The sequence below is a fragment of the Maniola hyperantus genome, chromosome Z (assembly GCF_902806685.2).
Source record: "Maniola hyperantus chromosome Z, iAphHyp1.2, whole genome shotgun sequence".
Taxonomy (NCBI): Eukaryota; Metazoa; Arthropoda; class Insecta; order Lepidoptera; family Nymphalidae; genus Maniola; species Maniola hyperantus.
Window position 1 is genome coordinate 7,711,963 of NC_048564.1, and position 14,757 is coordinate 7,726,719.

Below are 14,757 nucleotides of genomic sequence, written 5' to 3' on the forward strand. Positions count from 1 at the left end.
GTAGCTACCCGAAGATCTATACCGCTGAGTTTAAAGATCTTCGTCTTAAGTTTGCCAATGACATTGTCGTTATAACTCGACTTTGCAGCATTCGCAAAGCTTCAAGATATCTTCTCGTTTAAAATTCCTATGCCTGAAGATCAGTGTTCGAATAGTGCGCGATGTCACTGATGACACACAGATGCGAGGCATGGTTACATGTTACATGGGCATCATAAGAAGCCTCAAGTCAGCAAGCGATGGAGAGCTATCTTGGAGTATCTCTGCGTGATCAAATCAGAAATGAGTATAGTGAGAGTAAATCCAAATAATAATAATAAAAAAAAAATTATTCAAGTAAACTTTTACAAGTACTTTCGAATCGTCGGATGCATCTACCACTGGTTCGGAATGACTTTCCTACCGAGAAGAACCAGCAAGAATAAAACCGATAGATGTAGAGGCCCCAAAATGCTGGAATGGCAACCTCACGCCGCGTCGCAAAGCGCAGCGTTGGCAGACTTGTACTAGATAGACATACGACATCAAAGGAGTCGCAGGAAGCCGCTGGATCCAGGTAACGCAAGACCGTGGCGCGTGTGAACTCCCTATAAGAGACCTATGTTCAGCTGTAGACTGGACGTCTATCGGTTAACCAATAGTGTTCGGTATGCGTTGCTACTTGCAATGCGAATCGCGTGCACGAATGCATAGGTAACAAACAAAAGAACAGTCCAAACATATGAATTTTAAATATTATAATATATTTAAAATAATACCCATGATTTCAATAGTTTAAAGTCTTTAAATCAAAAATAGGTTGAGGTAGGTCAATTGGTTTTATTATCCAAATATTGCAACCCACGCTAACGTGCTAAATTTATAACACAATATTAATTTAATAGTAATTGAGATCTAACCTAAAAATTGACAATATTCTATAATTATTCCAAATTTCCAATAAATACATAGAACAATGTCCTACATTCAACCAACACTCAATTATTCAGCTCTTTTAACTTCACACTAATATTATAAAAGCGAAATCAATAAATAATTAGTATTTAGAGTAGTCTGTTGATCACATTATTAGTAACTATGTTTAACATAGATAATCAGGGATTCAAACTTATTGGCGGCTGAAAAGTTAATACAACAAGTTAACAAGTTGTATCGCAATGACAAAACTTTGTATGGTACACATGCGCATGGAAAATCAGATTCTCGGCGATATTTAATTAAAATTTGCACCTCGGCTATAACTTTCGTCATACCGCACTTGCATCATAAGTTATATCCATATTACTATACAGTTATACGAATCCATACCATTATATTATCATGTTGTTAATTATGCGAAAGTGTCTGTCTATCTGTCTGTCTGCTCCATTTTCATGGCCTAGTTAGTTTACACACCGGAGACAAAGAGTTCCCACATGATTTAAAAAACCTAAATCAACGTGGGCGTAATTGTAGACATTATCTATTTGGTACAGAGATAGCTTGCATTCTGGAAACCAACACCGGTTACTTTTAAACCCGGAAGATCACAAGTTCCCGCGAGGTTTTTAAAAACCCAATATTCACGCGAGGTCGCAAGCATCATCTAATTAATTATAACTATATTAAACACAGTCTCTGCCTGTTTCACAATGTGTTATTAGAAATGAAATAATTACAAAAAAAATCATATTAATAAATTATGGCATTTCAAAACAAATGTTATATTATTCTAGTTAGCTGCATTGTTATATTGCTTACATTAAAAATTTATAATATTAACATTAAATAAACATACATCTTAAAAATTGCAAAAACTAATTAAATTTCGATTGCATTGATTCACCATGAACAAAATTAGATCAGAGCAATACAATACGAGTATACAAACATCGACAATCATATTATTCAGAAAATTAATTAGAAACTGTAACTATAAAATATCAAGGCACTGTTTTTCCAATTTTAACTATGTACTGTATTTCATTTTACGCTGGACACTGCCTAAGAAATTCAGAGTCAAAGTAAACAATGGTTACAGTCATATCATCTCTAAACATCCGACTCACATCCGATGATAAACTCAGCATATGTGCCAGCCGTGAGTGGTCTACACCATATTCAGTACCTCCTATAGCATGCCTGATGAGATGTGTAGCCGCATTTCTATCTTTTGGTTTACTTTTTAAACTTTCTTTCCTGTGCAACAGTAATTCGTTTATATCACCAAGCTGAATATTCTTTTTTGGAAGCTTAAGAGGATTAAAAAACACCTTCCCTTTCATATGCTCTCCAACAAGTTTAACTGCTTGTATGGGAGTCATCATATCCCACAAACCATCAGAGGCAATTATCAAAAATTTGTCCTTAGGTGTTAAGCGATGATAATAAATATCTGGTTTAGCTGAAAGATATGGTGGAGTGTAATAATTTGCAGGAATGGCCTTTTGACCGATCAAAGGTACTGCCACTTCAGACAAAATTTCAGCTTTCCACTTATACCTATAATCTCCTAAGCTTCGTAAGGGTGCCAGCTCTCCTAACAGCCTATCCCTTCGTATTACGGTTTTACGCTCTTCCTCTGGATGTTCATTCCATATTCTCTTTAATTCATCAAAATTTTCGGTATTATGCTCTTTTGTAATTTTTTTAGCAATCCATTCACTATCTTCAGTCATAGTACCTACAACAGCATTACAGTCGCCTACATTTGCTATGTACATATGTGGCCCGTCTATGTAAGATACACAAGCTACCGCACCCGACAGTGCAACAGAAAGTGTCTTGTGATTAAGAGTACCATTTTCTTTAAATGGTTCAACAACTTCTCTTGATAGGTCTTCATCTAAATGCATTATGCCATTTTCCAAACATACCTTCACATCTACTTCATCTTTGGCAGAATTTGAGAGTTTATCCAAATATTCATTAAAACTTTTATCATAGATTAGTTTGAGATCTTGTATGATTTCTGCCTGAAATTAGAATAGTAATTTATATCAATATGCTTATGTATTAATAAACATTACTTGCATACATACATAACAAGAGGAAGCAATATTATCGGTATGGAGCCCAAAACTATTTTTTTGATTCTGATCTTTTTTTGTAACTTATAACACATTCATATTTTCTCAATGGAAAGATAAATAAGCCCACCCGCGTGAAGCTGAAGCGCATCAACTAGTTATACACAATAACGATGCTAACTTACACTTACTCTGTCGTTGAATGTGTCTATTAATAATTCTCTAGGTTCTTGTTTGATATAGTTTTGCAATAGATCTTGAGGAAGGAGTGCAGCAGCAATATATTTGAACAGCCTTTTAGACACAACTTGTGCACATGCTGGACCACCATGCCCATCAAATACTCCCATTAAAAAACCTGTAGTACATAGGAAAATTAACTAATCAATACTCATATACAATTTAGCTTCTAGCTAAGTTGAGCTTCGTTCGTTTTTAGCATATATTGTGGGGCACCTTCAGTAAGATGGACCGATGACATAAAGAGGGTGCTAGAAAGTGACTGGATGAGGACAGCTGAGGATCAGTTGTGGCCCCACGTTGGAAAAGGTTATGTCAGCAGTGGAGAGCCATGAGATAAGAAGATGAATACACCATCATTCATTATTATCATCATCACCATTATCAACTGATAGTATCGATCACCTTCCATACATGAATTTACCATAAATACCATAAAAAGTTATTACCAGAATAATCATACAAAAATTTACTACACTAGAATCGAGTCTTAAAATGTCCTAGAAATATTTCCATAAAAAATAACAATGAAAATTGGTCAAAATATTGTAAGCGTACATGTGATGTCTTGTTATTTAGTATAATATCGTAGCGAAATTACACTTTGCAGTAGAATGTGTCTACATATTTATAAATAACTTTGATAAATTAATGTAAAAAAATCCATTTAAAACGATAAAGTTTTCCTGTAGTGCGCCAACAGGGCACTTTATGGTAATAAAGAAGTAGCAGTGTATATCATGTGTTGTAAAGACAATAAAATGACACAGAAAAAAAATGTGATCTCTGATGTTCAACCAAATATTTATTAAATTGTTTACCTGGTGTCATCTTGCACTGTGCCTCACATCTAGTGTCCTCTATAGGGTCATTTGATGGCAACTGGTTAGAATCATAGGATTTAACAGACCCTTGTGGAAAATCTTTATTAAATTCATTCTTACGAAGAATAACTGTCACCTAGAAACAAGTTATTGCTAGTTTCAAATCCATTACAAAATGTGAAAGTGTGTCTGAGTGCTTGTCCCATTCCATTTTCACGGCTCAACCTCTGAACCAATCTTGAGTAAATTTGGCACATAGATGGCCTGCATTGTAGAAGAACATATTATTACTGGACATGTACAGGATACTTTTTATTCCAGAAAATTAAGAGGATCAACAAAAATAAAAATTCCCACATGTCAAACTTATCCTGTCACGCTCGTAGTTTCCTTCACCTCTACTGGTCATAGCATCTGACACTGTTATATGGATCGACTGATTCGTAAAGCACAGGATGAGAAAGGATTACTGACCACAGGAAGAGAAAGGATGACTGACTTATCAATTACACAGTGTAATTAAAGATCTTTTTATATGTCAACATACAGAAACAATCAACTAAACAAAATACCAGGCTAGCATGAAACGCAGACTTCTTTTCATGACATCATTTGTATTGTACCACAACACAATGAAGCTAGTTTTGACCATGGAGAGCAAATAATTATCTTGCTAGTTTACAGCCATTATTTTGCTAGAAAATCTAGCCTTGTGTCACCAGGGTGTAAGTTCTATGTAAATTGACTTGAAAGTATTCAAATAATTTTTCTTTGTGATTCCTTCAGAATCTAGGTATTATCTCATCTTTTAAGAATCTTTTTAGTTTTTAGCTGTGCGAGCCTCTTGATACCAGCAGCATACTATGTCCAGGAATGGGTGTCTTACAGTTGCGTACTTAGAGTAAATCAATGTAAGGTTAATACATAACGAAAGTAAACTTACTTCTTGTGGTGACAAGAGGACTTCAACATCATCTTTCTGGGTTTGACATACTGTGCGCGAAGAATGGAAATAACGTGGCCGATCATTGTACCAAATGCGGGACAACTTCTGTTTCAAGCTGCGATCTACTTTTAAACATGTATTAATAACTATACTTATATTGGAACAATTCATATTTAGACGAAGGTCCAAAAATTAGCCGGGCATGTTACGCAATCACCAAATTTTATATTTTTAAGGTGTTACATATTATCAAGAGACAAAATTTTGCACTATACAATAAAGCAACATCAATGCCAATGTCGATCTGAATAACTAGGTACCTACAAAAGAAATTACACCCTTACAGCAAATAAAATTACAATGAAAATAAATAAAACAAATAGATACGATATTTTTTTTGTAAGGCTGGCTACCACCGACCAGAAATAAAAGAAGACGCACTAGTCCATAGACTATAAATAGCTTACTAAAATGGCGGGCGGAGGAGGAATGTATATAAAGTGGTGCCCACGTGATCCCATTCATATAATTTATCTTTTTTCTCACTCCCTCTATAAAATACAATAGCCTAACAATGGATTTTATCAATGATGGGCGGTTTTTTCTCTTTCTTACAATTCTACTATACGAGAGTTCAGTGGGGTGGGAGGCCGGAAAAGGACGTGACGTAGTAAAACCACAGACCAGTAATCCGTGTAAAACTAGAGATCACAGACCATGCTAGAGATGCGCTCGAAACGATAACTCTATCTCGATTATACCGGCTAAATTTTTCCGATTTTTCGCTACATTACGATTTTTTAAAACTACCGGTTTTTGTTCTAGAATGCTTTAACCATAATATTAAAATTTGTGAAAAAGAAAACAAAATTTCAGTGAAAAAAATGTATTTTCATTTAAAATCTTTTTGCACTACCACCGGTTCGGAATGCAGTCTGCTGAGACGAACCGGCAAGAAACTCAACAGCTGTTTTTTTTTTGTATAAAAGTTATGTACAAAATATTTTTTAGGTACACAAAAATATTTTCTTTACAAATTTCAGAAAGATACTTCAGTATTTTGTACCAACCAATGATGTAAAGTTTACAAGTATTTAAAACTAAAATAATTAGGAATTTGAAAAGATATTTTTGGTTTATTTTGGTATAAACAAGATTTTATCTAATGGGTCATGCCAGTAGACCGGTTAGAGAACACAACTACGCGGTGGTAAAGCGAGGTTTAGACTAGCAAGAACTTCTTGCAAGTTATTCCGCAAGTACTTGCAGAATTGTTAACACTACTAATATTGTACATGTACATACATTTGTGACTTGCGGCAAGTGAGCTTGACGTGATTGTTTACACGGTAGAAATAGCTTGCGGAAGTCAACTTCTGCCAGTTTTGTTGCTAATCTAAACCTCGCTTAAAACAATAATACTTATGTATTTTTGCTCATTCGATTTCCAGGTGGCACTTTAAAAATTAGATTGATACAAAATACAGCTTATAAATAGTAGCTTCTTCACAGCTTTGAGCTTTTACAAATTCTTCATATTATGCTAGTAAATTATTTTAACACAAATAGCCATTATAATAAAAAATAGTATCTCAGCTGTGAACAAGGCATTGCCAATGTTAACAAGTAAAATAATTAAAAGTAAAAATGTATTTTAATGTGTGTACTAAAAAGGATCGAAACTTACTCATACAAAACAAAATATAATATAGCAAAATTGAAGTGATATTTGCAAACAACCATATCTAAAACGATTTAGTAGTTTTTGAAAATTGGCCTAGCAGTTTCGGAGATGGTCCAACACACGAAGGGTGCCGTACCATCGTACAACAAATCTCAAACTTCTCATATAATATGAAACTTATGGAAATTAATAACGGACAGCGCCATCTTGATGTGATTAAGTAAACTAGTGTAACTATCGTGGACCCTTATGACCAGCACAGTTCAGGCTGTCAAACAAATCGTTTATGAATAAGATGATTTCAGCAGTGAAGAAACCATTATCAATGTTCACAGATGGAACACAATAATTATGTACTAATTGCAGATTGTCTTTATCCTGTTCTGTAAGGCTGCAAACACCTCTCTGCTGAAGACTTGTGCAGCAAATTTGACCTGTAAAGTTGAAAGTTGCAATATTACAAAGAGCCATAGAGAAGAAAAGAAGAAGTTGCAATATGATTACAATTAAAAATACTAAAGGCAATGGCGCAACCAACAAACAAACATACTTTCACATTTATGATAATTATGGGTAGCGATTATGACAATGCGCTAACCACGAAGAGCACCAGCCTAATAGTTAAGACGTCGGCCTCCTATTCAAGGCCAATCCACACTAGTGTGGTGAAATATGGCCTAAGCCCTTCTGATTCTGAGAGCAGACCTGTTCTCAGTAGTGGGCTGGCAATGGGTTGAGATGATGTGCGCGAGACGACACAAGGTGTGTTTCAAGCTTAAAACTTAAGTTTGAGCAAAGACACCATATAGATCTCAGCCTAAGTGAGGAATTTCACAGTGGAAACATTTCTTAATCTCATTAGTTATTAAAAACCAGCCAAGTGCGAGTCAGACTCGCGCAACGAGGGTTCCGTACTACAGTCTTATTTTTTTGACATTTTGCACGATAATTCAAAAACTATGATGCATAAAAATAAATAAAAATCTGTTTTTAGAATGCACAGGTGAAGACCTTTTATATGATACCCCACTTGATATAGTTATGTTACTTCGAAAATTAAAAATACTAATTATTAGTTCATGACCACAATTTAATTTTTTTGTGTGATGTAACCACAAATTCTATAATAGCTGTGATATCCTAGTGGTTAGGACGTCCGCCTTCTAATCGGAGGTCGGGGTTCGATCCCGGGCACGCACCTCTATCTTTTCGGAGTTATGTGCGTTTTAATTAATTAAACATCACTTTAACGGTGAAGGAAAACATCGTGAGGAAACCTGCATGCCTGAGAGTTTTTTATAATGTTTTCAAAGGTGTGTGAAGTCTACCAATCCGCACATGGCCAGAACACTTCTCACTCTGAGAGGAGACCCATGCTCTGTAGTGAGCCGGTGATGGGTTGATCACAATCATGAACCACAAATTTACAGTTTTCAGATTTTTTTCCCGAATGTCTGCTATAAGACCTACCTACCTGCCAAAATTCATGATTCTAGGTCAACAGGAAGTACCCCATAGGTTTCTTGACAGACAACAAAGTGATCCTATAAGGGTTTCGTTTTTCCTTTTGAGGTATGGAACCCTAAAAATGGTATGCAGACGAAGTCACGGGCAACTACTAGTAATTTATATATGTATACTATGGTAAGCGGTGATAGCCTAGTGGTTGAGATTACAGCCTCTTATTCGTAGGGTACAAGGTTCAATCTCAGACACACCTCTAACTTTTCGGCGTTATGTGCATTTTAGGCAATTAAGGTTTCTTTAAAGGTGAAGGAATACATCGTGAAGAAACATGAATGCATGCCTACTCAGTAGTGTGCTGGCGATAAGATGATTATAAACAAATGAAATATTTACTGACCTTCATCTTGTCAAGAGTGGTTTAATATGCTTGTCGGTTAATTAGGTAGTTCCCGCACAACCCTGTGCGCCATCTGAAGCATACACCATTTCCATTGAGCACGCTGGGTTACAATCAGCAAGTCCTTCTTCTGGAAATTATTGTGAAAACATTTTAGTAGGTGCGGAACATCATACATGTGGTATTATTTATTTTTGTCTATCATATAATGAAAGATATTTGGGTCATCATTACCACTACGAAGAATATCTTCGCCTGTGTCAGCTATTAATGAATTTATTGCTGCAACATTGGCTGAGCCTTGATCTGAGACAGTACATCTTAACGGTGAAGGAAAACATCGTGAGGAAACCTGCATGCCTGAGAGTTCTTTATAATGTTTTCAAAGGTGTGTGAAGTCTACCAATCCGCACATGGCCAGAACACTTCTCACTCTGAGAGGAGACCCATGCTCTGTAGTGAGCCGGTGATGGGTTGATCACAATCATGAACCACAAATTTACAGTTTTCAGATTTTTTTTCCCGAATGTCTGCTATAAGACCTACCTACCTGCCAAAATTCATGATTCTAGGTCAACAGGAAGTACCCCGTAGGTTTCTTGACAGACAACAAAGTGATCCTATAAGGGTTTCGTTTTTCCTTTTGAGGTATGGAACCCTAAAAATGGTATGCAGACGAAGTCACGGGCAACTACTAGTAATTTATATATGTATACTATGATAAGCGGTGATAGCCTAGTGGTTGAGATTACAGCCTCTTATGCGTAGGGTACAAGGTTCAATCTCAGACACACCTCTAACTTTTCGGCGTTATGTGCATTTTAGGCAATTAAGGTTTCTTTAAAGGTGAAGGAATACATCGTGAAGAAACATGAATGCATGCCTACTCAGTAGTGGGCTGGCGATAAGATGATTATAAACAAATGAAATATTTACTGACCTTCATCTTGTCAAGAGTGGTTTAATATGCTTGTCGGTTAATTAGGTAGTTCCCGCACAACCCTGTGCGCCATCTGAAGCATACACCATTTCCATGTAGTTCCATTGAGTTAGTAGGTGCGGAACATCATACATATGGTATAATTTATTTTTGTCTATCATATAATGAAAGATATTTGGGTCATCATTACCACTACGAAGAATATCTTCGCCTGTGTCAGCTATTAATGAATTTATTGCTGCAACATTGGCTGAGCCTTGATCTGAGACAGTACATCTCAAAATAAATCCAAAATTACGCAGTAGAGGATACTTTTTGATGAAAAGTTTTACTTGAGTAGACCATGACAGTGTCTTTGATTTTAATTTATTAAATCTCAAAGTCAAATTTCGCAACTTCATATTTAACATTTCATTCCCCACACGTAGCTTTTGCTTACGAGGGGTCTCAGTTTGACATAAACGAACTCTAGGAATTAAATCTGACTTTATATGGGACTTATGACGTCTACAATGTGATTTTACACGTACTGGAGTTCTTTGTATGGCAGATATAACATCAGAAGGCATGGAATTAGATGGAAGAGGACTCAGTTGATCAACTGTTAGTTCTGGCTCTGTAGACTGGTTTTGAGTTGATGTACTTGTACTACAGTAATGTACTACATTTGTAGTTATAGAATCGGACTGTACATAAAAATCAGGTTGAGTAGTTTCTTTATTTATTTGAGAAGCCACACGCCGGACTTGCTCATTAATTGGTTGAACAATACTCTGATTGTTAGGTTCAAAATTACGTTTAGTAATATCCTGTACTTTGAACACATGGGACTTGATCATTCGTAGGTGGAAAAACAGATTGTTTGTCAGTTTGAACATTAACTGTGTCTATTAAAGAGACTGATGGATTAACAATTCTCACATTGAGAGGTTGGCCAGATTGAAGAGGAAATACTTCCAAAAATTGCTCGTTTTGAGAAGATGTAACTATATATTTTGGCTTAGGCAAATGCAATGTAGGAATTGCATCTGACTTTAGTTCATGTTGAGGTAAAAAATGAAGTTTGCAAATCTTAACATTCTCTAATGACTTACGGGAGTATTTGCGAAGAAATGGACATCGAATTAACCGTGCCTTCTACGTTACCTTCATAAACGGTACCATGCGTAAATTGATGCCTGATGGTGTTTTTACACCCAGGAACACAACACTGCCTCATCGCGAATAAATTTTAGCACTTGAGGATAAAAATTCTGTTTACGCTATCAATAGGCAATTGAAACCCGGTTTCAATCTTTCAAATTCTCGCACCACAAAAATCGTTGAGAAAAAATGGAAGTCAAGGTGAAAAATATTGAAAATAACACACAACACAACAGCCATGTTTTTTTTTACGTTTAATCTTAATATCTTAATTTATTGGCTGATTCGAAATAGTGGTGGCTTCTTATTGGCTCATTCAAATGCAAATAGCCAATAAGAATTTACGTGCATTTCAAATGAACCAATTAAATTCGATTATGTACTGAGAGCTAGTATATATACTCTCATTATATACAAATCAAATGTATATAGTCGGGTAGAACGAGACAAAAGGGGAGACGGTTCAAAACGAGAGGGATGGACTGATGCATCTACTTCGCCCTCGAGTTGAGAGGCCCTGCTGGCTACTTAATCTTACACTCCTCTATAACTCTATGGCGCCATTGTTGGCCATAGAGATATATCTCTATGTTGTTGGAACGGTCACAGAGTAGGTATAGTGCGTAAAGCGGGGTTTAGACTAGCAAGAACTTCTTGCAAGTTATTTTTGTCTTCAACTGTTTACACTACGAACAATATTTCTATCACAAGTTGCTTCTGCAAGCGGCTTGCAAGATAACTTGTGGAAGTACTTGGAAAAGAGTTTACACTTATGAGCAATATTAATTGCATGCAAGTAATTTGATATAGAACCCAGATTCAGACATTTGAAATCCATCATGCCAAGCTGTAGAAAAATATCTATGGGGGTGGGGTATCGTTGAATAGGTCTGTTAAAAAAGCTGTGGGTGTGGGAACATCATTTTTCTATTTCTAGATCCGTTTATTAGTATGATGTTTTAAAGTGTGTGTCCCCCCCTCTTTATCAGCCAAATGGTAGTATATAGGAACGTGAAAAAATTCACAGCAGTAGTATATATAATCAATTTTAAAGGAAAACTATCATGGCTAAGTAGGGTTCACAGGTTAAGGAGTATGACTACGGAACCCTACACTGCGCGTGGCCCGCCACGCACTTGGTCGGTTTTTTTAGCTGTCATCTTGCTCGGCAAGTAAAAACTTTATTTTGCAAGCAGAATAATTGGCAAGTTCTTGCCACAAGTTTAAAAATGGTGTTTACACTTGTGACTTGTGGCAAGTCCAGCAAGTTACAAAACTTGCGGAAGTGAGCTTGCCGTGACTGTTTACACGGTAGAAATAGCTTGCGGAAGTTAACTTCTGCAAGTTTTATCGCTAATCTAAACCTCGCTTTTACCTCGCTTAAGAAACGATTCTCCACGCGCCAATTTTTAACTCTATAGGTCAACAGGTCAAGTGTTGACCTGGTCAACAGTCATGTCAAAAGTACGGTTCGCTTTTAAAGAGAAATCGTACTTTTTAAATGAGTTTTACATGAACATTTTGACACAAAGAGTATGGTACATGAAGAGTCAGTTTTTATAAGATGAATAGCTGATGCCCGCGACTTCGTTCGCGTGGAATTAAGTTTTTTAAAAATCCCGTGGGAACTCTTTGGTTTTCCGGGATAAAAAGTAGCCTATGTCACTCTCCAGGTATATATCTATACCCATGCAAAAAATCACGTCTATCCGTTGCACCGCTGCGACGTGATTGAAGGACAAACCAACAAACAAACACACTTTCGAATTTATAATAAGGGTACTGATTCTAGGTAGGTACCTACTTATTGTCTAAATGCGCTCGGGTTGCCAGCTTGCTACTTGCCACAATACGGCATTCAAGTTAACTACTTTGATCATATGTAGCAGCTTAACACTATATTAATTACAGAGAGGGTATTTATAAAATAAAACTTCCAGAAGTTTCGTGTATGTAGCGCTAGAAAGAGAAACGTATCATATTAATTATTCCGAGTTCAAAGCAAAGAAAGACGACCACGCTGGAAAATCAAAAACCTATAACAGTTTATATATTTTAAATTTTTGGAACGTATCTAGGTAAAACATTTAATTATGTCTAATGAAAACGCACACCCATGTAAAATACCGATCTCCGTTGACCGGGTTAAGAAAAATGAACATCAGCCACGTCAACCTTTGGAAACTATTTTTGAAGAGAAACTAAACTCTGAAAGAACTAAAAAGAAGATTAATAGTGCTTTAGCTAAAATTGACACACAACATGTGACCATACGACAAAACAATGAAGACTTAGATTGGAGTTATAACGTTTTTAACGACAACTTACAAGATGACAATGATAAAATAAGGACCATTAATGTAAGTGCACTTGACCGACTTAAGAAAAATGAACATCAGCCACGTCAACCTTTAGAAACTATTCATGAAGAGAAACTAAACTCGGAAAGAACTAATAAGAAGATTAATAGTGCTTTCGCTAAAATTGACACAAAACATGTGACCATACGACAAAACAATGAAGACTTAGATTGGAGTTATAACGTTTTTAACGACAACTTACAAGATGACAATGATAGAATAAGTACCATTAATGAAAGTGCGCTTGAAGCCCATAAAGACAGTCGTGTAGAAGAAAGTCGTAAGGTCGTGACTCCTAGATTGAAACCAGACAGTCGGAAACCAGGTATTTCCCGAGCCGCGAATGATGATCAAGCAGACGAAAAACACATTCGTAGTGTTTTTGATGATGGTTTTGATAGCAAATATCAACCAGATGATTTATGTAAGTGCCTTTTATTATTTATCCCTACCCTTACTATTATAAATGCGTCAATCACGTCGCAACAGAGCAATGGATCGACGTGATTTTTTGCGTGGATATAGTTAAAGACCTATAGAGAGTGACATAGGCTACTTTTTATCCCGGAAAATCAAAGAGTTCCCACGGGACTTTTAAAAACCTACATCCACCCGAACAAAGTGGCGGGCATCAGCTAGTACATAATAATTAGATACCTATCTATATTAAAGGTCTTCACCTGTACATTCTAAAACAGATTTTTATTTATTTTTATGCATCATAATTCATAGTTTGCCCTTTGTTTTTTAAGTGTATCCTGTATTCTTACTCTCTGTAAATCTATTAACAATAAAGTTATTTTAAATTAAATGAAATTAAATAGTTTTTCAATTATCGTGCAAAATGTCTAAAAAATACGACAGTAGTACGGAACCCTCATTGCGCGAGGCCTCGCACTTGGCCGGTTTTTTATTTTAGATCAGAATAGAATAGAATAGAATAGAATAAATTTTATTGCATTAACTGTGTAGGTACATTAGGTGTTATACTTGTTATAAAGTTCTAACAGTTTGCCACTTTGTGGCGTGCAATACTGGTTACATTTAATATTACAATTTTTAACTATTTTGTTTACAAAACTAAAAAACACTACCTAGGTACTTACATACTATACTTACATCAATAATTTTCATAAAAATACTCATTAACATTATAAAAGGCCTTACTAATTAACCAATTTCTTAATTTATTTTTAAACATATTGCCTTCTGTTTTTTTAATATTGAGTGGTAAATGATTAAAAATTTTAACACCAAATGCAAATGCGCTTTTTGAGAAAGTGTAGCAGTTATTTTGGGGTACAATTATGTTGTATTTATATTTTGTACGCAAGTTGTCTCTTTTTGTGTTATTTCCCACAAAATACTCAGTGTTGTTTCTAATAAATATGCATAGTTCCAAAATATATACCTATACAAGATAAGGTAAGATACTTTTTATCTATAAATACATTTCTAACAGATTGATCAGATTTTATGTTATAAATAATTCTTAAACATTTTTTCTGTAGAATAAAGGTGGACTGTACATTTACAGAGTTTCCCCAGAATATAACGCCGTATGTTAATAGAGGGTATATATAACCATAATAGCCATTTTTTGTAATTTGTTCGGATGTAATATTTGATAAAACCGATAGAGCGAAACAATAACTTGATATTTTTTTGTTAACTTTTAGAATATAGGCTTTCCAGTTTAAATATGTATCTATTGTCATTCCAAGAAAATTTATATCTGTTATTTTATC

The 14,757-nt window shown here is 35.5% G+C and overlaps 1 protein-coding gene and 1 pseudogene across 3 annotated transcripts in view; both read right to left on the reverse strand.

Annotated features, from left to right (window-relative positions):
• Window positions 1–722: 722 nt before the first annotated feature.
• Pdp (pyruvate dehydrogenase [acetyl-transferring]-phosphatase 1-like protein, mitochondrial) overlaps window positions 723–14,757 on the reverse strand; it is a 136,524-nt gene continuing 122,489 nt past the window's right edge. The window contains exons 2-5 of one of the 3 annotated variants that reach the window (XM_069509083.1): window positions 5,016–5,287; window positions 4,070–4,208; window positions 3,194–3,366; window positions 723–2,954 (exon numbers count right to left, since the gene is read on the reverse strand). In XM_069509083.1, coding sequence (XP_069365184.1) covers window positions 1,968–2,954; window positions 3,194–3,366; window positions 4,070–4,208; window positions 5,016–5,189 — 1,473 coding nt within the window. In that variant the 5' untranslated portion in view covers window positions 5,190–5,287 and the 3' untranslated portion in view covers window positions 723–1,967. Of the gene's footprint in view, window positions 2,955–3,193; window positions 3,367–4,069; window positions 4,209–5,015; window positions 5,426–14,757 lie in introns of those variants that run through there. The other 2 variants (XM_034983874.2, XM_034983873.2) reach the window with 2 other exon arrangements.
• LOC138404548 (uncharacterized) lies at window positions 5,889–8,910 on the reverse strand (annotated as a pseudogene).